This window comes from Poecile atricapillus, chromosome 4 (assembly GCF_030490865.1).
Source record: "Poecile atricapillus isolate bPoeAtr1 chromosome 4, bPoeAtr1.hap1, whole genome shotgun sequence".
NCBI classification, from domain to species: domain Eukaryota; kingdom Metazoa; phylum Chordata; class Aves; order Passeriformes; family Paridae; genus Poecile; species Poecile atricapillus.
Genome location: NC_081252.1, coordinates 52,737,384 through 52,758,342, shown reverse-complemented (window position 1 = coordinate 52,758,342; position 20,959 = coordinate 52,737,384). Strand labels below are relative to the sequence as shown.

General features: G+C 36.5%; 1 protein-coding gene across 1 annotated transcript in view; it reads left to right on the top strand.

The window, feature by feature from the left end:
• The first annotated feature begins 2,666 nt into the window (after positions 1–2,666).
• SLC30A9 (solute carrier family 30 member 9) overlaps positions 2,667–20,959 on the top strand; it is a 31,943-nt gene continuing 13,650 nt past the window's right edge. Inside the window, exons 1-15 of the mRNA XM_058837341.1 lie at positions 2,667–2,786; positions 3,750–3,860; positions 4,594–4,770; positions 7,162–7,224; positions 10,025–10,124; positions 10,922–11,014; positions 11,232–11,314; positions 12,393–12,451; positions 13,144–13,211; positions 15,681–15,783; positions 17,584–17,639; positions 18,861–18,996; positions 19,436–19,475; positions 19,920–19,991; positions 20,446–20,553. Coding sequence (XP_058693324.1) covers positions 4,608–4,770; positions 7,162–7,224; positions 10,025–10,124; positions 10,922–11,014; positions 11,232–11,314; positions 12,393–12,451; positions 13,144–13,211; positions 15,681–15,783; positions 17,584–17,639; positions 18,861–18,996; positions 19,436–19,475; positions 19,920–19,991; positions 20,446–20,553 — 1,144 coding nt within the window. The 5' untranslated portion in view covers positions 2,667–2,786; positions 3,750–3,860; positions 4,594–4,607. The remainder of the gene's footprint in view (positions 2,787–3,749; positions 3,861–4,593; positions 4,771–7,161; positions 7,225–10,024; positions 10,125–10,921; positions 11,015–11,231; positions 11,315–12,392; positions 12,452–13,143; positions 13,212–15,680; positions 15,784–17,583; positions 17,640–18,860; positions 18,997–19,435; positions 19,476–19,919; positions 19,992–20,445; positions 20,554–20,959) is intronic.

The window sequence follows — 20,959 nt, the reverse complement described above, 5'->3', positions numbered from 1 at the left end:
AATTGGTCTCCTAGACAGAGGTTCAGATCGCACAAAAGCCCATGCAGAAGCACAGTATGTAGAAATAATATTTTTTATCAGTTTAGCATTCAGCTACTTGAATGTGAATGAAATTTTACCTATTTAAATTTATTTTTTTTACTAGCTTGATTTTATGAAATACAGGCTTAAAGTAGCCAATTTGGATGTCCTGAAATACCATATCATTTAGGATGTTTCTCTGTTCATTGCTAGTGATTGATAACTAATGGTTGAGATGCTTATAAATAAGGCTGATATTTTTTTCTTAGGATGCTGCAGCTGCATGCCAGGAGTCTTGGTAATTCATTATCAATTGCTTTATGTACTTGCCTATCCCATGCAGAATAAGCTGTTATTGATGCTCTTTTACCTGCTCTTTGTCTCCATCAGTTTTCAGTGTTTGTCAATGTAAAGGGTCATGCACAGCAGCTGATTTTGTGAATCCTGGTTGACCACCACATTGTTAGTATCTATTAATCTGTCTAGCATATTCCAGTTTTATTATTTTCCTTTCGGTTTCATATTTTCAATGCCAAAACCAGACAAAACAAATTCAGTTAATCAGGTGGATAAAAGAATGTGAAATAGTTAGTGGTTCTGGTTGGTTTTAGAGAGGAAACAATAAACCTAAACTTAGTATCTCTTCTAGAGTATAGCAGCAACTCTTCAGGTACAAATGTTTCAAGAGTTCCTATATGCTTTCAAACATCTTTACATGGGGAAAAAAAACAGGGAACTCTTAACTTCTTCGTTTTGTTTTTTACTGTTAGGCTCTTGCCAAAATAATAAGCAGCCAGCAAAACCATATCAGCTGCATGTTAGACTGCAACTGAAATTGGTGACCTCACCTGTGCTACTTTACAACTTGCAGTCAATTTAGTATTTAACTTCAGTGCTGTACATCTGGTGCTTAATGGTACAGCATCTGCTGCAATACTCCTGATTCATTTGGTATGGCTGCAGTTGTACTACTGGGAAGACGAGTGTTAATTATTCTGTGGAAGTATTTTACTTCAATCTGCCTCCCCTGGGCTTCAAGGAAAACTTGTTTTGGCAATGCTGCTCACTAGGTAGCTGGTAAAGATGTGCTAGCAAACTTTGTTTTAGAATCTAATTATGTATGTTAAAGACAGGCACCATAATAACTCTCCTCAGTGATCAAATGCCTTGTGGATTACCAGGTACATTAATTATCCAAATTCCCTGTAAAGCTAACTTCTGGTGAGCTCCCATGTTCCTCCCAGTGTGCAAAGGAAGACAAGGAAGCTTGAGACATTTTCTCAGTCATGTAAACAAATATCAAAGCTATACTGGAAAAAAAAAAAAAACCACAAAAAAAAAAAAAAAACCAAAAAAAAACTTTTATAAAAAAGAGCAATACAGTGCTCAGTGGGACTGATTACAGGCATGGTCCTGAGCCAGGCTGTAGGTGAGTATGGCAGGAGGTGTCACAGCTGGGCACAGGCAGCCCTTACAACCCTGGAGCACAGGATCAGCCACATGGCACTCTCCTTGAAGGAACACTTAATTTAAAATCTGATTTTATCAGCACTGATGTTGGAAGCGCATTTTAGGGGATGGCTTAGGCTAGTGGAGCCTAATTTCTATATTTTCATATAGAAATAATGCAAACAGATTTAGTATACATGCTTTAATGTTATCTATTTCCAGGGAAAGGCACTGAAGCTCGTGAAGGGTCTGGACCACAAGTGTTGTGGGGTGTTTTTGAGGGAGCTGCGGGTATTTATTCAGGAGAAAAGGAGGCTCAGGGGAGACCTTATAATTCCCTACAACTGCCTGAAAGGAGGTTTTAGCCAGGTGGGGGTCGGCCTCTTCTCCCAGGTAACGAATGACAGGACGAGAAGACAGTCTGAAGCTGTGCCAGGGGAAGCTTAGATTTGACATCAGGAAGAATTTCTTCATAGAAAGAAAGGGTCATTAGACACTGCAATGGGCTGTCCAGAGAGGTGGTGGAGCCACCGTCCCTGGAGGTGCTCAAGAAAAGACTGGCTGTGGCTCATAGTGCCATGGTCTAATCGACAAGGTGGTGTTTGGTCATAGGTTGAACTCGATGATCTCGGAGGTCTTTTCAACCTAATTATTTCGGTGACCCTATTAAAAAATTTTCTAATGCGTTTTCACATGAGCTAAGAAACTTAACGCGCGTACGTTTGTTACACGTACCCGTATGTATTAATCTGCTGCTAACAGGGCAGGGGCTGCTCCCCAGGTGCTGCAGCCGGGGCCGGGCCCTCCGCCGGGGCCGGGCCCTCCGCCGGGGCCGGGCCCTCCGCCGGGGCCGGGCCCTCCGCCGGGGCCGGGCCCTCCGCCGGGGCCGGGCCCTCCGCCGGGGCCGGGCCCTCCGCCGGGGCCGGGCCCTCCGCCGGGGCCGGGCCCTCCGCCGGGGCCGGGCCCTAGCGCCAGCCCTGGCCGAGGCGGCCCCGCTCCCCGGGCCAGGCGCGCCGGCGGCGCAGGCGCGGGGGGCGGGGCGGGTGAGTCAGCGGCGGCCCGGCGGTGCCCCCGCACATCCGGGTGCCGCGGCGCCGCCCACCGCCGGCCTCCGGCCACCGCCGCCGCCCGGGGCCAGCGGGGCTCCGCCGCAGCCGCGCCGGCCTCCGCCGATGCGAGTCGCCGCCCGCCCGCCGGCCGCTGCCGAGCGGCCGCCGCCATGATGCCGGCCCTGGCCGCCCAGCGGCGGGGCTGCCGCGGCCTCTACCGCCTGTACCTGCGGTGCCAGGCGGCGCCGCGGCCCCGCGCCTGCCACGGTGAGTCCTGCCGGGCCCGGGCCGCCGCACCGCGCCGGCCGGGGCTCGTAAGGAGCTGGGACGGAGCTCCGCGTTTGCCTGGGGCACGGCGAGTGCCGGCGGTGGTGGCAGCCGGGGTCACTCCCGAGGCGGGAGCGCCGCTCCCGGCTGCGGGCACCCGCGGGCCCGGCTGCGCCAGCTGCTTTCTGAGGGTCTGCTGTAAAAAGAAGGAAAACGTGCAAGTGTTTTGCGAGCTCAGTGCGGGGCCGGGGTGTCCTCGGGCGGGCTCTGCCAGCCCCGCCTGACGTAAAGCAGGCGCGTCATGCCCATGCCGGGGCCGAAGTTTGCAGTAATTGCATAAAACGTAGCGCGGTTTTACAGGGCTTCTGTTGGACCGAGAAGCGAGCTTTTCCTTTAGGCCACAGATCTCATAGAATTTGAATTCTGAGCAGTTTTCCCCCTTTTCGTGTAGTCACGGTTAAGTTGCAGCAAATGCTCTTTAACGGCTTCTTGTATGTGTATGAATTAGGAGGGAAAATGCCCTCTAAATAAAGTTTCCCTCTAGATTAAGTTTCCCCTTTTCAACTGCTCCAATATCACCAAAGCTTAGGAAACAACACTGCTCATCTGCTGCCACGTATTCATCGTAGTGTTTTATAAATTAGTGACTAGTGAGTTCAGTGAGCTGTGTTGAGTCCAGTATTAAGGGCTTTTGTCACATTGCGACAACTGTCAGTAAGAGCTGTCCTCTTTTGGGGAAATTTTTCCTTCAGTAAGGTTCAGGTCGGTACATGTAGACATGCAAGTGTGCAGAAGACTAAATTAAAAAGGAATGCTGTCGAGTCTTCTACAAATGGACAGTTCTGTAAAATATTATCTTTTTTTTGGTGAGAGCTGTGTTATTCATAGTTAAGTGATCATATTTTGTATGACTTTATTTATTGGCAACTCTTAATTATTTTTAAAAATGTATTTATTTTTTAGTGAGTGCTTTCCAAAGCAGCCAGTTTCCCTGCTGCATTTCTGGTTGGAGGTGTTATTTACCCTCTCTACAAAAGTGTTGTGGTCCCTAAAAGAAACTGATTGCTAATACAGGTTGGTCTGTACTGCAACTCTGCTTTTGGTTAATCTTTTGAAACGGAAGATTGCCTACCCAGGGTGGTTTCTCAATGGACTTTTTGCATATTTATCTTGCAATTTGTCTGTTGTGAATGCTGCAAAATTTAAGATGCTTCCCTATAAAATATTTTGTACAGTGTTGTGTGCTTTTCTACATGATTTCTGTAGCAACTGTATAATTTACACATAGTTCAGTTTTTCTTCATTGGTAAGCTGCGATTTGTATGGTGTGCGCAGAGTGAAATGCAGTGGCAACACTGGCTAATAGTTTTGTAGTGGTCTGTGTTTGTTCTTTTATCAATATATGGTTTTTAAAGACTTAGAGGCAGTATGACTAGAATGAGAATTGAATTGATGAATTAGGAACGAATTAATGTATCAGAAAGTCTGTCTTGTCAGATGGCTTTGGTTTTGTTTTGTTTTTTTTAACCCTTAAGATCATCCAGAGGTCTCTGGGAAAAATGCATATTGGAGTGTGGGAAAATCCCCCTAATATTAGAATGAAATTTAAAAGTGGGTGTTTAAAGGGAGGTAGTGAAAGCATGCTATGTAGTCTCATTTTGTAGTTCATAAATACGGGTAAAATAAGCACAAGTTAGTACTTACAAGCTAACTTTCCATAACTTATGCTGCCAGAGCAGGACTGCTTCCCCTTCTTTTTCCTTCCAAAATGGCTGCCTGAAACATCTTTTCTTCTTCCACTTGTTAGGATGGCAAGTTTCAATGAAAAGTGGGAACCTGAACTATATTCTACCGTGTAATCGCCTGCCTGTGCAGTTGGTGAGTCAAGTAAGAGTTTATACCTCCAATGGTCAGAAGAAAGATCTTGGATCAGAAGATAAAAATGGATCAGCCCGTGGAGAAACCCTGCAAAAAACTGAAACAGGTAGTACTAAGCTACAATAAAGAGTATTACTAAAAATGTAAAAGCTTAATATATTTACTGATAGCTTTTATTTTCTTCCCCAATTGTATTATATTACAATTACAAAATTCTTGGTATTTTTTGTTGTGGGCATCTATATGGCAAATTCAAATGCATAAGCAGGGAGGAATGCTGAAATTTATTTCTTTGTCGTTCTGATATTTTAAAGGTTTAAGTTTAGAGTAATCAAATTTAAAGTGGTGATGGAAAAAAATGTGGATGCTGAAAGTGATTAAGTAATTTAAGGGATAAGAAATAGAATGTATTACTCATCTTTCAAACTTTGCTTGTTTATTTGATTTTTTTGGGGTAGCATTTCTGGTGTGTTGTGTCAAAGGAATTAATGATAAAGATTGAATGAGTGCCACTATTAAGCATGGTGGCATCTCAAAGCCAGGCTATAAATGACCGGTAAAGAAGGTTGAGCTGTTTCATCTGCTGGAGCTTTCTAATCTGACAGTTGTTAGAACTGCAGCATTCACATTACACATTTGATACAGTGTGCGTAACCTGACCCTTCCTGCTGTTAGATTGTCAATCTTGTGCTTGTTAGGTGCTTGTGAAATTCAGAACTGTCTTGTCCTTGCTCCATTGTAATATCCTCTGATTTTGGTGCTTATTAACTGTGGGACTGCACAGATACAGGCTCAGAAGACTGTGCTTAAGCGATAACAGATGCTTTTCAAAATGAAAGCTCTCTTTCTTTGTGCTTTTGTCTACAATGGAGTGGTCTTCTAAGAAAATTTCCCTTTTCGGGTCAGGATAGCAGATATTAGTTCCTTCTTTAGTAATTTATAAATTCCTGGGGCTTGCAACAGTCTTTAAAAGCTAGTAACTGTAGCCAGCTAAGAGGATTACATTCTGATGTTTGGAAGTACAAAAGTGACTCTTGAACAATGTTCAGTCTTGAAAGTTACCATATCAACATCTACTTGTCTGAAAAACAGTGAGTGGGAATGAAAATATTCTGTATCCTTTTTCCTCAATGATGCACTGTAATTTTGTTCTGACTCTAAGGTGAGGTAGTAAACTTTGAAAGGGTACTTGATGTACATAGATCTTTGTGCATGGATATAATCGTAGTATTTTTGTCTTCAACCATCCCGCACCCCCTGAAGTCTTGGGACTCAATCTTTTGTTAAATAGTGTTTGTGATATTTCTTTTGATGATATAAATGGTTGTACATGTTTTTTGAAAGGAAGCTGCTACTCAGTGTTTGCAAAGCACTCTTAGCAGAAGTTTTTTATCATGAATATTAATAGATCAGCTGCTTAGCATTTTAAACCAGGTAAGAAAAGAAAGGAACAACAGAGGGATTTTGTTTCTTTTGTTTTCAAGTGAAAGGGATGACTGTTTAAGGAGTGCTAATTATGGTACAACCTTATTTGCTGTGTAGTAAGGTCAGCTTCATAAATTTATAAGTGTTATTTTTCCAAGAAAGTATCTTTGAATTGGCTGTAGTTCTCAGTTGCTTTTAGGGCATTAACTAACTGCCTGTTTGAAACATAGTTATGTAGTTCAAACTTCAGGAGACTCTGATCTTTAAGTATTTATGTACTATGTTAGGCTCGGAGTACCTCATTATGTAACACTAACCTGCTAAAATAAAATTTTTTTTTTTTTTTCAATATAGCAATAATTTTGTGAATGATTGTGAATGTGTGGCAAACCTCCAAAGTTATAGAGTGGTAGGGCACAAAAGAGTGGGTATGTTGGTTTGACATGTTAGAACCATAAGGTTTTTATTCTGAAGGTTATGTATGAGAGAAGAATGCAACGTGTGTTTGAATTTTCGAGTAGTATTTCTGTTTTCTAAGTAGAAATCTCACTAAAATTACTGGAATTTATAGTTTTTCAAATATTAAGATTAATTTTACTATTGTAAATTATATTTTGTGCGTTTTTTTTTAATAGAACCATATCCTCAAGTTTGAAAACCAGCTAAAATAATTTGGTTTTGTTCCAGCTCCAGCTTGTTACATGAGTTGTGGATTTTAGTTTTAATACGCTGTGTTTTAAGGGGCTAACTTTTTGTAAATGAAGAAGCTTCCATCCCTTAAAATTGAATCCCAGCTTGGAAGCTTTGAAACACTGATACATAGCAGCCATAAGCCATTTAGAACTAATTATATTTAAAGCTTTGCATAAAACTTGTCCCTAAAAATTTTTTTGTTTGTTTGTTTCTGTCTTTTGAGAGCTTTAAAGGTTAGAAATCTGGTAAATATATTTTCTAATTGTCAGGGTGCACTGCAATGTTAAGATCTCTTCCAAGGTTATGTCAGTCAAACTCTTTACTAAAAAGAAAAGTAGGTACTTCCATATTTACAGTGAATTTTAATTTTATTTTACAGGACAAGATACAACCAATGCAGGCCAAAAGCAGTCTTCACCTAAACAGCCAATCCAAGTAAAAGGTAAGGAAATACTTAGAGTATTGGAACTTACTGCTGTTTGCTAGTAGTCAAAAAAAAAAAAAAAGTGTAAGGAAACTCTGGCTTCTCTTCAATTGTGTAAGCAAGTTATGTGAACAGCATTTTAAAAACACATTTGTGTGCCAGCTTTGTTTGGTACTGTTTGTTTGAAAATTACTCCTAAAAAATCAAACATGGCAGTATTCCTTCTAATTACTCACTCTTCTGTGTTTGTTTAATTTTCCTTTAAGCTTCAGAATTCATCAGGAAAAGACTGATTTGTTTTTTCACATGTTGTTGCAGGCTGTCCTCCTTGTGTGTTTTTAGGCACATCCATTCCCCTCTCAGACATAATGTGGCTAAGCTGAATGCTTGATCTTCCCTGTTCCTTTTTCTAAGTCTTCCTCTGTTCTTTCTTATTACTGAGTTAATCTAATCAGTGTTGCTTCTAAATATATTTTGATGACATGAACTGCCCAATCTGAGTTCTGTAAAATTGTGTGTAGTAATGTGGGCTTGACACTGGCTGGACACCAAGTGCCCATCCAAGCTGGTCTATCACTCCTCCTCTTAGTTGGATAAGGTAGAAAAAAATCTAATGAAAGGCTTCTGAGTTAAGGACAGGAAGAGCTCACTCACTGATTACTGTCATGGGCAAAACAGATTGAACTTGGGGAAAATCAGTTACTTTATTGCCAGTCAAATCAGACTACAGTACTGAGAAATAGAAACTAAACCTTAAAACACCTTCTAATCCTTCACTTCTTCCCAGGCTTCATCTCCTGCTTTTCTCTACCTCCTCATTCCTAGTGGAGCAAGGGGATGTCCATTTCTTTAGATTTATTATCTCTTAGTGTATGTGTGGAGGGAGAAAATGCAAGGTTGATAGGAAAAAATTCTGTGAAATAATTGTGAAAATATGTAAAAGTTTTCCCTCCCTTAATTAAAGATGTGCAAAGGGAAATGTTTATGTTAAGGATTTTGTTAGTGTCTAGAAAGTGGAATTCTAATCTTAAAATGCTGCTCTGACTTAGAAAGTTACCAATCCAAGTATTACTAAGTATTACAAAAACAGTAGCATTTTTCAAGGCTCACTAATCTTAAAAAAATGTGCTTTTTAAAGTGTTTTATTTACACTATCTTTTGTTGAGCTTGTCTTTCTCTTGGAAACACCAAATAGGTTTTTTTTCCTTCAAATTTACTACAGTTTTATAGTTACTTGAACTAGGAATAGGATTGTTGAGATACTGTACAAATACACATATAATTACATAATACATATATAATTATGTTATTATGCATAATGCATAATTACATTAACATATATAATTATAGTACAATATATATAGTGTACAGTATATGATTTATTTTAGTGAAATGTACCTGTATTTGTGAAAGATGAATTAGTAAGTGTTCGATAAATCCATAAATTTTTTTTTTTAGTAAAGTTAATATGATTTGGGTGTATATTTGTTTTAAATAAAATATGGGAAGTGTTCCTGATTAAAAATTATCAGCCTGTTCTAGCCGTAGTAAATGGTGTACTGTTTTTAGGAAGTATATGAAGTTTTTTTCATCAGCTTCACTTAGGAGCTTTGTGGGATGAATATGATTGTTCAGAGACTTGAAAAATTGTTCCAAGTTCAAAGAGGATGAAAGAAATCAGATTATTTTGATAAATATTGGTACCTGTACTGTTAGTGTGTCATGGAGAGACAAGCAATGTATTTTGCTATTAAGCTTCAAAACACAGAAATAAGACAGTGTAGAACTCGGGAAAAATTTTCTCAGAGTCTTCAAAAGCAGTATCTTTCTGTAAGTATCCTGTGACTTAAGGAGTAACTCTGGACCAGCTATAGAAATCATATCAGTCCTGTGATTCGCAAGGAGGTCATGTGTGCTCTAAAGTCTCCTCACCAGTAGAATCTGAGCTTTTTGTTTTAATCTGTATTCTGTAATGTAGATTACATTACAGTGTTAGTTGTGTTACATCCTTCTGAATGTAACTCTTCTTCCAATAAACATGTTTTTAATGCATGTTAGTGTACAGTATTTTACATTTGAGAATAAGGTGAAGTTATGTATGTACAGATAAGCAGGAAATAATAGCATAAATTTAAAATTCCATTTATAATTTTTCTGAATATGTGTGGTGTTCTTTTCCTTGTGCATGAAAATCTGATGTGATAAGTGTACATCTTCCAGATATAAAAAGCATTATAAATAAAGAATGTATGCTTTTAATTTCTATAAATGCCCAATGTTAGGAGTACTAATTTTGAATGTAACTGTTGAGAAAAATTATGTATACAGTCTGTCTCATTTCTCTGTATGCTCTGCAAAAGTCAAAAATCTTATCTGTAGAAGGTGTACTTGATTATTGGAAAAAAATAGAAAGGTAGCAGTCTGTTGCTATTTCAGTTGTTAGACCAAGGGTTTCCAAATGGCCATATTTGAATGCTGTTACATATGGCATATGTAATATGCCATATTGCATATAGCCAAGCACCATCTCTGACATCAAAGCTGGAGAGGTAGCTGACTGTGGCAGTTAGGTTTGAAAACCCTGAAATACAGTTTAGTAAGTAGCATTTTTGGGAGTAAATCATTCAAATCTTGCTCATTTCCATAATGAGAAAGATACCTTTCTCTTCACTGTCAATATTCTCTGTCACTGACAATCATTGTTTTTCAGATTTTGACTAAGAGATATCAATATGACACTAGATTAAATTATTTTTTGAAGTTTCTTCTGTAGTCTCTATGAGTGACTTAACTTGTGTATCTGTGCTTTTTTTTCAAGTGAAAGCAGTCCTTAAAAAAAGAGAGTATGGACCAAAATACACACAGAATAACTTCATCACTGGAGTCAGAGCAATAAATGAGTTTTGTCTTAAATCCAGGTATGATGGGTTTGAGTTGAGATTTAAATTCTGAATATTTGCTCATATATGCATGAGAAGGAGTTGTGATTGCAGAGTAATTTTGCACAAAAACTTTTACTAAATGCTTTTGCAGTGTACATAATTGTAAGGGGCTGAAGTTCTTGCTTAGTTTTACAGTGGACAAGGAGCTTGCATTAAATTTTCATGTTTCAGTACTTGCTTCTTAAAGTGGTTTATTTATACTTATGAGACCGTAAATCTAGTTGGGGGAAGGCACTTCTGTTCCTCCTGCTTTTACATAGTGGTGTAGGTGCCCTAATGTGTAGCTCAGCACAGGAAACTTTATCTGTTTCCCCAAGCAACTTTGTTATCTTCAGCCTTTCGCAGCTTGTGCTGGGAGTGTAAATTTTGTGATTAAATTTTTTAAATTTTCTTGTCACATGCCATCTGATTTCCATTTAGGGAGGCTAATTCATAAAGCCTCTTGTTTAGCATATGTGCACATTATCAGTTGCATACAGATCATTCATTGGATGTTTTATTATTTAATATTTTAATACTTTGTCTTCTTTGTGTAGCATTTCATAGTATGAGGACATGATTTAGACATTTGGATGTGAAAAACAGTAGTTTTCAATAGCCTGCTAGAGATCACTTGCTTCATGTTTGTCTGTTCTGTTTGAGGTAGACAACTTCACGTTTTTTGTACAACAAATTAGTAATATCAAAACTGTGGATCATCACCCAGACATTAAAGTCAAAGTAGAACAATATGATCCTTTTCTTACACTAAACACTTTGTTCACTTTCCTTAGTGATTTAGACCAGCTGAGAAAAATTAAGCGCCGAAGTCCCCATGATGACACTGAGACTTTCACGGTGTACCTGAGATCGGATGTAGAGGCAAAGTAAGAACATTCAAGAGGGCTGATATGAGAGAACAGTTTTAAAAGTCAGGTTTGCATTGTAAAAGGACAATAACGTTTTCCATTTTCTATCCAAACATGTTTTATATCTTGATTATTATAATTTGATTGTGTATATAGAATGGGAGCATATGGTTTTGTGCTTGAAAAAAAAGTTGCATGAATAGAAACATTGTTAATTTACTTTTACTTCATGCAGGTCTCTTGAAGTTTGGGGTAGTCCAGAGGCTCTTGCCAGAGAAAAAAAGCGACGTAAAGAGGCAGAGATCAAGTACAGAGAAAGTGAGTAGTTTTCAAATATCTTGAAATACAGCAAGAAAGTATGATTGTTAGAAATCCACAAGATAGTGATACTTTATTGAAAGCATGTAAATTTGGAACTAGCAATTGCTGATGAGGTGTCTTGCCATAGTCTTAGAGTAAAATGTTACTATCAATGCAGATATAGTCTGTTACTATCTTCCAATTCATCATCTTTGTGGTACAGCAAGAACATACATTCAATGGAGATCCATAGTAATACTGTTTTGGGGAGGGCTTTCATTTTTAAATGATAACATTTACATTTTCAGTGTTGTTGCATTTTTTCTAATTGAGAATTTTGAAAAGAGAACTGATCCAAATCTTCATACTATGCTGCTACTCATAATTTTTTTTTCCTTCCTCTGGAAAGAATTCAGCTTGTCTTTGTGTTTCAGAAGGGGAGAAGTGTACCCCTAATTTTTTTTTATTATTTTTTTATTTTTTTGTGTAATATTTTTGTTATCATTGCTGGCATTATCAATAACATATACAGCCAAATCAGTAGTTTGTAAAGTATTTGGATCTGTCTAGTCACTTAAAATCACACAGGAGGCAATGCTGCTACAAGATATTTAGTCCAGTTGTGCACTTAAAATGAGAGGTCAATTTTTTTTTGGAACAGTTGTACCACTAGAACACCCTTTTGTCAAAAAAAGGGTAGAATTGCAGGTGCCTGTTGAGGTATCTGTAAGTGTACTGAAAGTGCAGTCAGGAGCCTCAAAATTTTCATTGATCTGAAGAATAATTTTTGGATAAAAATAAAATTTTAATTTTTACTGCCTGAATTTGCAGAAGTGTATTTTGAGTTTTTCCCTCTGTGCATTATCATTTGTTGGTAGAAATGGTAACAATGTATAGGATCATAACAGATTGTATTTGGCATTTTGCATGAGTGTATAGCAACATGTGTTTCTGACTAACATCAAGAGAGGAATTTTTTCACAGATAAATCATCTAGCTCTTATTAGAAGTTGGCTGCTGCATAAAAAAAGTAGACTTCAATTCCTGAAACTACTGGTTACTAGTACATATTCATGATGTGAATTTTGTACTGCAGATCTGTTTAGAAACCAAAGGCTGTTGTGGGAATACAAGGAGTTCTTTGGAAATACTAAGGTAGGGACATTTTCAAGTGTTTGGCTAGAAAAGTGTCATGAAATGTGTTATAACACCTTTTGAAGGAAAATTTGTGTAACTGAATATTGCTGGAAGATTTTTCTGCACTGTAATATACCAGATCTATATCTGATTGTTACGCAGTAGTAAATGTTATGATGACAGCTTAAATGGGTTCCTACTGTGACAGTGTAATCCATCAGTAAGAAGGCTTTTTTTTCAGTTGCCTTATCAAAATTGCAGCTGTACTCATGATTTCAAGTATAACCTATTACTATATGTAGTGAATATATTGTTAATTAAAAACTAAATAAGTTTAAGAAAAATGACCCCAGAAGATTAACGCTTTTGTCTGTGCACTGCTGGCCCTTCCTCTTTGTTTAAACAGACACACACCCTAGATCCAGGTGCTTGGGTGTACAGAATGATTCCTTAGCAGGCTCTGGGCTTTATAGCTGCAGTGGCCTCTGCTGGAGACCTCACTGGATGTTTATCATTTTAATAGCCAACCATTTGTAGAAATACATAAGACTCACCTGCAATTTGGATGAACATTCAGTAGTAAATTAGTTGCCTTCAAGAACTTTTGCAATACAAAGCAGTGCAAAGTTTTTTTATTTAATAATTTGTATGGTAGATGTCTCATTAGATCAAGATTTAGTTATTAAATAATCTTTTATTTCTTTATGTAGCCACGCTCCAGTACAGCAGCTATGTTTTTCAAGGGACCAGGGAAGGTGGTAATGGTAGCTATATGCATGTAAGTAAAAAAAAAAAAAAAATTAAAAAATTGTTTATGCAAGTAAAAAGCAATTTATTTATATTATCCTGGAAAAAGGAACAGTGTGTGTATTTAAGATAAAGATACCTGTATCTGTAACTAAAGTTAATAGATTTATCTGTTTATTGTTGATAGGAGAGAGTTTATGTGAATACATTGATCAATACATAGAGGTCAAGTGTTGAATATATCTCTGAAGAGAGAAGAGCATTTTTGGAGTTGATCAGACTATACAGTTTCTTAAAGTAAAAACTAAAATTTTGAAGGACCTGAAGAAGGAGGTATTTAAAATTGTCCTTTTTTCTTGTTCCTTCTTGAGAGGATGCTTTTCATAATTTTAAAGTATCTTCCATATAAACAACAGAAAAGGATTCACTTTTCTCTTTATACTGTTATTTATTTTCTAATTGAAAAGGGGATGTTTCTAGAGTTTTTTACCTTTTGCATATTTTACAACTTTGAATGAAACAATGATCCTGATGTGAAGCAAATGATCACAGAGACTGTCTGGCATGAAATAGGAGGAAGTGTGTTAAGTTTCTCTCAGGAAATTACTAGCTATGAAACCTTACAGTTTTTAAATACATCTTGTTTTATTAAAGCTATTTATTTTTTTAAGACACTATTGATATAACTGAAATAGAAATAATAGAAAGAAATAGAAATAATAGAAAGGGGAAAATACTTTTTTTGGCCCAGGAAACAAAACATTTGGAGCAGGAAGTAACTCTTTGAGCTTCTGGAAAACTATATTCTTTTATTTGGGGAAGAAAAATACAAAGCTCATTTGACTGAAAACCTCCCTCTTTACTGAATATTCTGCTAACTTCAGAGTCTTTTAAGTTAAAATGTAAGAATTTTTATCATGGACGTTTCTAATGGAAATAAAAGACTGGGGGTGTTGTGGTCATTTCTACCTCCTTCTGCTTCTTACACTTCTACAGAGTGAGTAGACCTTCCTCCTGCTTTGTAGATAGAGCATTGCTGTAAACATTGCATTATTTTCATAAATACCTTTTGATTATTGGGTGTTTTTTATACATGAATGCCTGCCAGGAGAAGTTTACAGGGACAGTTATGGTGCTCAGTCATCTTTTTGTGGAGCTGTTTCAGAAATTCAAGCTACTCTTGGAACTCAAATATCTGATGACTTTTTAGAGATTTAAGTCAAGGCCACCATCAGTGTTCTTTTGCTTGTGGTCTTTTTAGTGGGTTTTGGCTTTGTGTCCAGGAGGATCAATCTGTCTTAACTTTTCCAGTTAGAATTATTTGGTAGACTTTAACAAACTTCAGACTTCCCCTGTGAGGATGAAATGTGGTTCAGTCAAAAGCAGAGTTGTTCTATGGATCCATGTGTGAGGGTGTAGACCAGCTGCACTGGAGCACTCTGTGTTAATAACTTTGTGTTCTGTTAAGATTTCCTACTTTCAGGTCCATGCAGATAGCAATAAGGTAACTAAATTAGTCAGTTCAGTCCAGTGCAGTAGAGGAAATACTTTCTGAAATGGTGGTCACTAATGTAAAATGTAACTTTGTTTCCAACCAAATCAGAGGATTTTAGCTGCCTTCTCAGAATCTGTTGGGTTTACTTCCTCTAACTTGAATATAATTTCTTGCACGTGTTAAAATATGCCCCTAGAAGATGTTAATAACTTCTTATAACACTTAATTTATTTAGATACTTAAAAAATTGGCAATAAATTAAACTCATGTTAAAAAAGAGGAGGAGACTATAACTCTCTAGTCTCATTTTCTGTGCAATTTATTTGTAGCAATAAACCTACTGATTTGGATAATGTTTGAAATGAGAACGTAGACTTGGATTTTGGTGTTAATAATTACCTTTGCGCAACATAAGACAATGTTTACTCCAGTAAACCTGAAGCTGTAAAAATATCTTCACAATTCACACAGAATTGTGTGTGTCATCTTAATGGAGAAGTTCTATAGATAATTTTTACAGTGTAATCTAGTGGCAGCCTTGTCTTCCTGTTGTCTCACATTACTATCCTGCTGAGGATGGCTCAGACTGAGGTTGAAGTAAGGAACCTTGCTTATAGTATTGGGTGAGGATGTGTAGGAGGCAAAGAATTGAAAAAGTAGAAAAGGAAGTTAAGGCTTGTATTCTCCCTCTGGTAGAAAATTAATGTTTCTGAGTAGTGAGTGTGATGGTAGTTTTCAGGAGGTGTAACTTATTTGGGAGTGCTTAGAAGTTAATGATTTCTGAAAAATAAATTCTGTATCTTTATCAAGTTTAGCTGAAAGGACTTCTTTCACAGTAACTGCAGAAAATCTCTATGAATTGTATGTCCGCACAGCTCTCTAATTATTAAACTGATATTTGAGTTTACTCCTTTGTGGCAGATAGCACATGATTGTACAGCACTTCTGATTTTGCTGGGAATATTAAATGTCAAATATTCTGTTATTTCTGCTCTTTGTTTTCAGAAATGGGTTGAATTTTTTCTTTAAGCTACTTGCCTGGGTTTACACGGGTTCTGCAAGTATGTTTTCAGAAGCCATACATTCTTTAGCAGACACATGTAACCAGGTGAGTATTTTTTTCTATTCTGCTAAAAGTAGTACTTGTAGTAAAACTGGAAATAAAGACAGATACTTACAGTAGTTGTAGTGCACTTAAAAAAAAATAATAGGATACTTCTTAATTTGTATTCATGTAAAAATGAGAAGTCAGAATGTAGATATTGAAGTTTCCTAGAAATAAATTGAAAGCGGGGAGTTGCAGAGAGAAGTGTACTCAGCTACTTTGTGGATCATGAGTGGTACTTGAAACTAAAATTATTTTGGTTAATATTTTGGTTAAATGTTAACTTGAAATGCTTCTCCTGTCAGTTGTTCTAATACAATGACAGACTTTGTTACTTATTCATCTCTAGATGAATAAGAATCTAGATGAATAGAGAATTTGAGCATCTTTTCTTTTTCTATTCCTAGATTTCAGCCTCTCACAGCACAAGTAGCCATATATGTGGCATGTTTGCTTTGAGAAGTGGACTGGCAGCCTCAGAATTGGACATGTAATATTAATGTGCAGGGATAAAATTAATGTTGTTTTTTCCACTGTTTTATACAGTGTGCTTGAAGCATATGTTATGAGACCTTGAAATGATATTGCAAGGCATCAGAGGGAGAAAAATCAACCTAAAGAAAGGGTTGAAGGAAAGGCTCCTGCAGCTCAAGCAAGTGGAGCCTTTGTGTAGATTATAACTCATAAAATGCAACAGACTTGTGCTCCTCCAAATTTGAGGAGTCTGTGGAGCCTTAGAGCAGACTGAATATCTTGAAAAGTCTATTAATATAGTTTTGAGTTGGATCCAGTATGCTTCGCCATCCAGAAAGACTGAGTTGGCAACTCACATTTTGTTTGATGGCTTCACACAACCTTTCAGCTGTTCCAGATGTAAAGTGAAGACAGGGGTGCTTCTAATTCAACTGATACTACTTAAATTTATGGGGAGCCTTAAAGTATGAGTTTTCACTTGGCCAAGTGTGTCAATGTATAGGTGAACCAAGTTTGATAGTGGTATTATATACATTGAAGAGCTATTCTGTTTTTTAAATATCAAAGTTGAATGTTCCACTGACATGCGGAAGGTTTGCTTTGTTTTTTCAAACAATTATGTGTGTGGTTTAGGGAAAAAACACAGGAGAAACCTTGCTGCCTCAGATCAGCTTGCTGCTGCTGCTAAGACTAAAGTAGCTGCATTTTAATACTGGTTATTGTGTTTCCTTATCAGTACTCTTAAGTAAAACATGTGCTTTGCAAAATTCAGGTCTAGATTTGCAATTTACTGCATCAACAACTTAATATATGCCTAATTAAATATATCCCAGATAGGCAATTTAGATAGCAAGGGGTTATTTCTTCCTTCAAAATATGCTGAGAAGTTGCAGTGTAAAGTTACTGCTTTAAATGTTGTCATCACCATACTATACCACAGTCTCAGTGTAATTTCTCTTCAAGAGGGATTTATTTAAATAGCTTTGTTCCCTGAGCAACTTCATTCCTTCATGCTGAAGCGCAGCAACAACACTTGTGATTGCATGTAATGTTAATTTTCAGTTGAGATTCTAAAATTATAATTAACAGTAATTATATATACACACCATATAATTGCATATATATTATCTACATAGGTATAACTAACAATTTTTTGGGAGTGGTAGATTCAGATGACAAATTTTGAGGATTATATTCCAGCTCTAATAAGATATCTGTAGCAAAGCATATATACAGTTCAACAAATTACATCTGCCTTTACCTGTCAAGTTCAGTTGATACCAAATGTTTCTGATTGTTTTTTTTTTTTTAACCTCCTGTCTTATATAGGCGTTGCTAGCTTTGGGCATCAGTCAGTCTGCAAGGACACCTGACCCTAGTCATCCGTAAGCTTTTTGAGTAAATAAAGATTTTGGTAACTATATATAGGAGTAAGATCAGTTCTTGTTTGTGCATCACCTTGTTCTTTTTAATTTGCTGTTTTGTATAATTTCTGAAACGTATTGTTTTTGTTTTTACAACAAATAAAATCAGAAAAGGGTTTTCTTTAAAGTTTCAGGAGTTGTAGTTTCAGTGCATATGTTGGGTTTGATGCATATGCTGGGTTTTTTTTTTTGTATACTTTTGCTATATTTTATTTTAATTGATATTTTTTCCCTAAGTTGTTCTGGGCTCTTCTGCCTCTTCCAACTAATAGATCTACTTTTTAAACACTGTTCATGTGAATCACAGGATTTTTTAAGAATAAAAATTACTATTCTCTTCCTCTTCTCAAGAAAGTGCTTTTATGCAAGCTAGTTACTTGTACCATAAGTAATTGTGTTTGACATACACAACTCTTTGTTTGTATGTAGTAATAGGGATATTACTTGGTAAGTTCTTACAAGTTCATGAAAGTTATAAGCTCCATGATATTTTCTCAGTGTTCACCTGTTTTACTCCTCATATGTTTGGACAAACCATTCATTCTTTAAGCACTAGATCAAAAATACGTCTAATTTATGGAATTTGTTATGCTTTTTTTTCATTAACAGCATCATTAAAATTTGAAAAACTTATATTTGTGCAAAAATTCATCATATCTCATTTCTTCCTCTCATTTCTTTCCCTTCTTCCTCAATATAGACAAAAGAAATGCATTGTTCGTAGATGGAGTTAAAACCAAAGAAAAGGAATAAACGCAAACTTTAAATATTGCTTTAATTCCTCCATTGCAGTTAGAAACTGCAAGTGTTGAATAATTCCGTTGACTGGCTGCTCACAAAAGTAGAGTCCTCATTTAGAAGTAGCATTCCAATAAAATCTAAAAGTGACACAAATATTGTCTATTTTGGGGTTTTTTTCAGTCATTGTACAAAAGCTAATACAGCTATTTAAAAGCAAGTTAGAAAAACATTTATACTTGATGTCCTTACATGTATTAGATATCCTTTTTCAAGTAGGTTTTTTTTTCCCCTTGGATTAGATTGGATTTTGCAGCTTTGTCTTAAATAGATGCCATGTCCTATGATGATAATTTAAGACATGTCAAAATTAATGGCATTCTTTGAGATTTGTTTGTAGAGATGTAGAATTTTGTATTCCTAAAATAATTTTCTTTCTTCTAGGTATGGTTTCACAAATATGCGCTATATTGCCTCCTTGATTAGTGGAGTAGGCATTTTCATGATGGGTGCAGGACTTTCTTGGTATCATGGGATCATAGGTTTACTCCACCCTCATCCTGTAGAATCTCTTCTCTGGGTAAGCTAATCTCGTTTGGTATTGTAGTTAACACCAGTAACTTAAGAAAAAATGGTGGCATAATCTGAAATTCACTTCCTGAGTTGGTTTGAATCCCAACACAATTAACTCAAACCATTCTTAATCAAAATGTGTTTTAAGAAAAAAAAAAAATCTTTAAACTATAGTTGATCTTGCAGCAAAATGACCTGTTCTCTAAACCCTGCATCTTCCTTTTATATCCCCGCCATCCAAGAGGTCCTCCTTTCCTGTTTTGGAATATATTGCATGATTCAATTATGGTTGGTTTCCTTCTGTTTAGGGACAGTTACACGGCCCAGTGCCCAATGTGGCTGTGGAATGGATGTTTGGATAGCCTGTGTTGAAGAGATCTGTAGAAATATGCATATAACATAATATAGTATCCTATCTGATACTTTTTTTTTTTTTTTCCATACAGGCATACTGCATTTTAGCAGGTTCATTGGTATCTGAAGGAGGTATGCATTTTAAAGTTTCTACTTAAGTATTTGTAATCTCTTAAGATTACAGTGTCATTAATTACAGTAATAATTAATCCTTGTTCACACAGTGAAGTTTTGAGGGGTGTTGCAAATACCTGTAAACAAACAAAAAGAAATGTGAAAATTTTTATTTATTATATATGTCTATATAGTAAGAAGTTGAAGAACACATCATTTGGAAAGAAGACATGGATTGCCTTTTTGGCATCAATGAATATAAAGCTATCAATGAATACAGCTCTTCTGATTTGTATGGGAGGCATGCTTGTAGAAAAGAAAGCAACTATACTTTATTCAAAGTACCAATAATCAGAGCTTTCTTGATGATATGTTACTATGATATTAAAAATTCCCTCTTTTCAAAATAGAAACAAGTCCTTTTGCGTCTAGCAGTTTTCAGCAACAATTTTGTTGTTTCAGCCACCCTACTTGTTGCTATAAATGAAATTCGGAGGAGTGCTCGAGCCAAGGGTCTTTCATTTTATCAATATGGTATGTATCATTATAGCAGTAAGTAAACACAATCTGTTCATTAGCATTTGCATAATGATAGAAAAAAAATTCTATTTTTCCTTTTGCCTTTATTGATCTGTTTTCTAGTCTACTAACAAATAACATTTTGCAAATTAGGTGAAAACTGTTGATTTAAGAGCTACTTAAATAGGTGGCTAGGTGCATGTATTTTTCAGGATAAATGCCCTTTTAATTTTTCTAACATTTTTGAGAAGCTTCCATAATTGGGCTGGTACTGTGTATGTATAAATGCATTTATGGAAGTGTGAGCATATGCAAAAATTCAGTTTACACCAGTTTATAATTTATGCAATTATACAATTGCATAAATTGTTCTTTTAAATTGCTGTTGTTAGTATAGTTTAAGTACAGAGCATAACGTAGTAAAGCTAAGCTTTCAAACAATGTAACTTTGTTTCTGTTGTGTGTGCAGTTGTGCAGAGTCGTGATCCGAGTACCAATGTGGTGTTACTGGAGGATGCTGCAGCAGTTCTGAGTGTGGCTGTAGCTGCTACCTGTATGGGTCTGACTTCTTTAACAGGTAATATTCTGCACAGAGGCAGGCAGAATGTGGATTTTTTCCCATGCATGATACGAACACAGAGCATTTAGTTTATATTGGTTGACTTAAATATGTCTCTGCACTATGTAAGCAGATTTTGGAGCTATTTTGTCATACAAACTAAGTTTTTTTTTTACTAAAGGTAAGGTGATCTGTATGCCAAGTGTTTGAAAATATGTCTTTGCTGCATAGTTAAGTTTTCTAAAGAGTGATGATTACTTTTTCATCCCTTTTTAAGAACTGATTTTTTAAAGAAAATAAATACTGTAATTTTGTTTCTTGTGGCTTGTAATGACTTAATTGCAAGTTTCATTTTTTATATAGAAGTATTTTTTAAAATCTCATTTCTAGTTTCCTTCATCAGTTTAAAAACACAGTACTATTT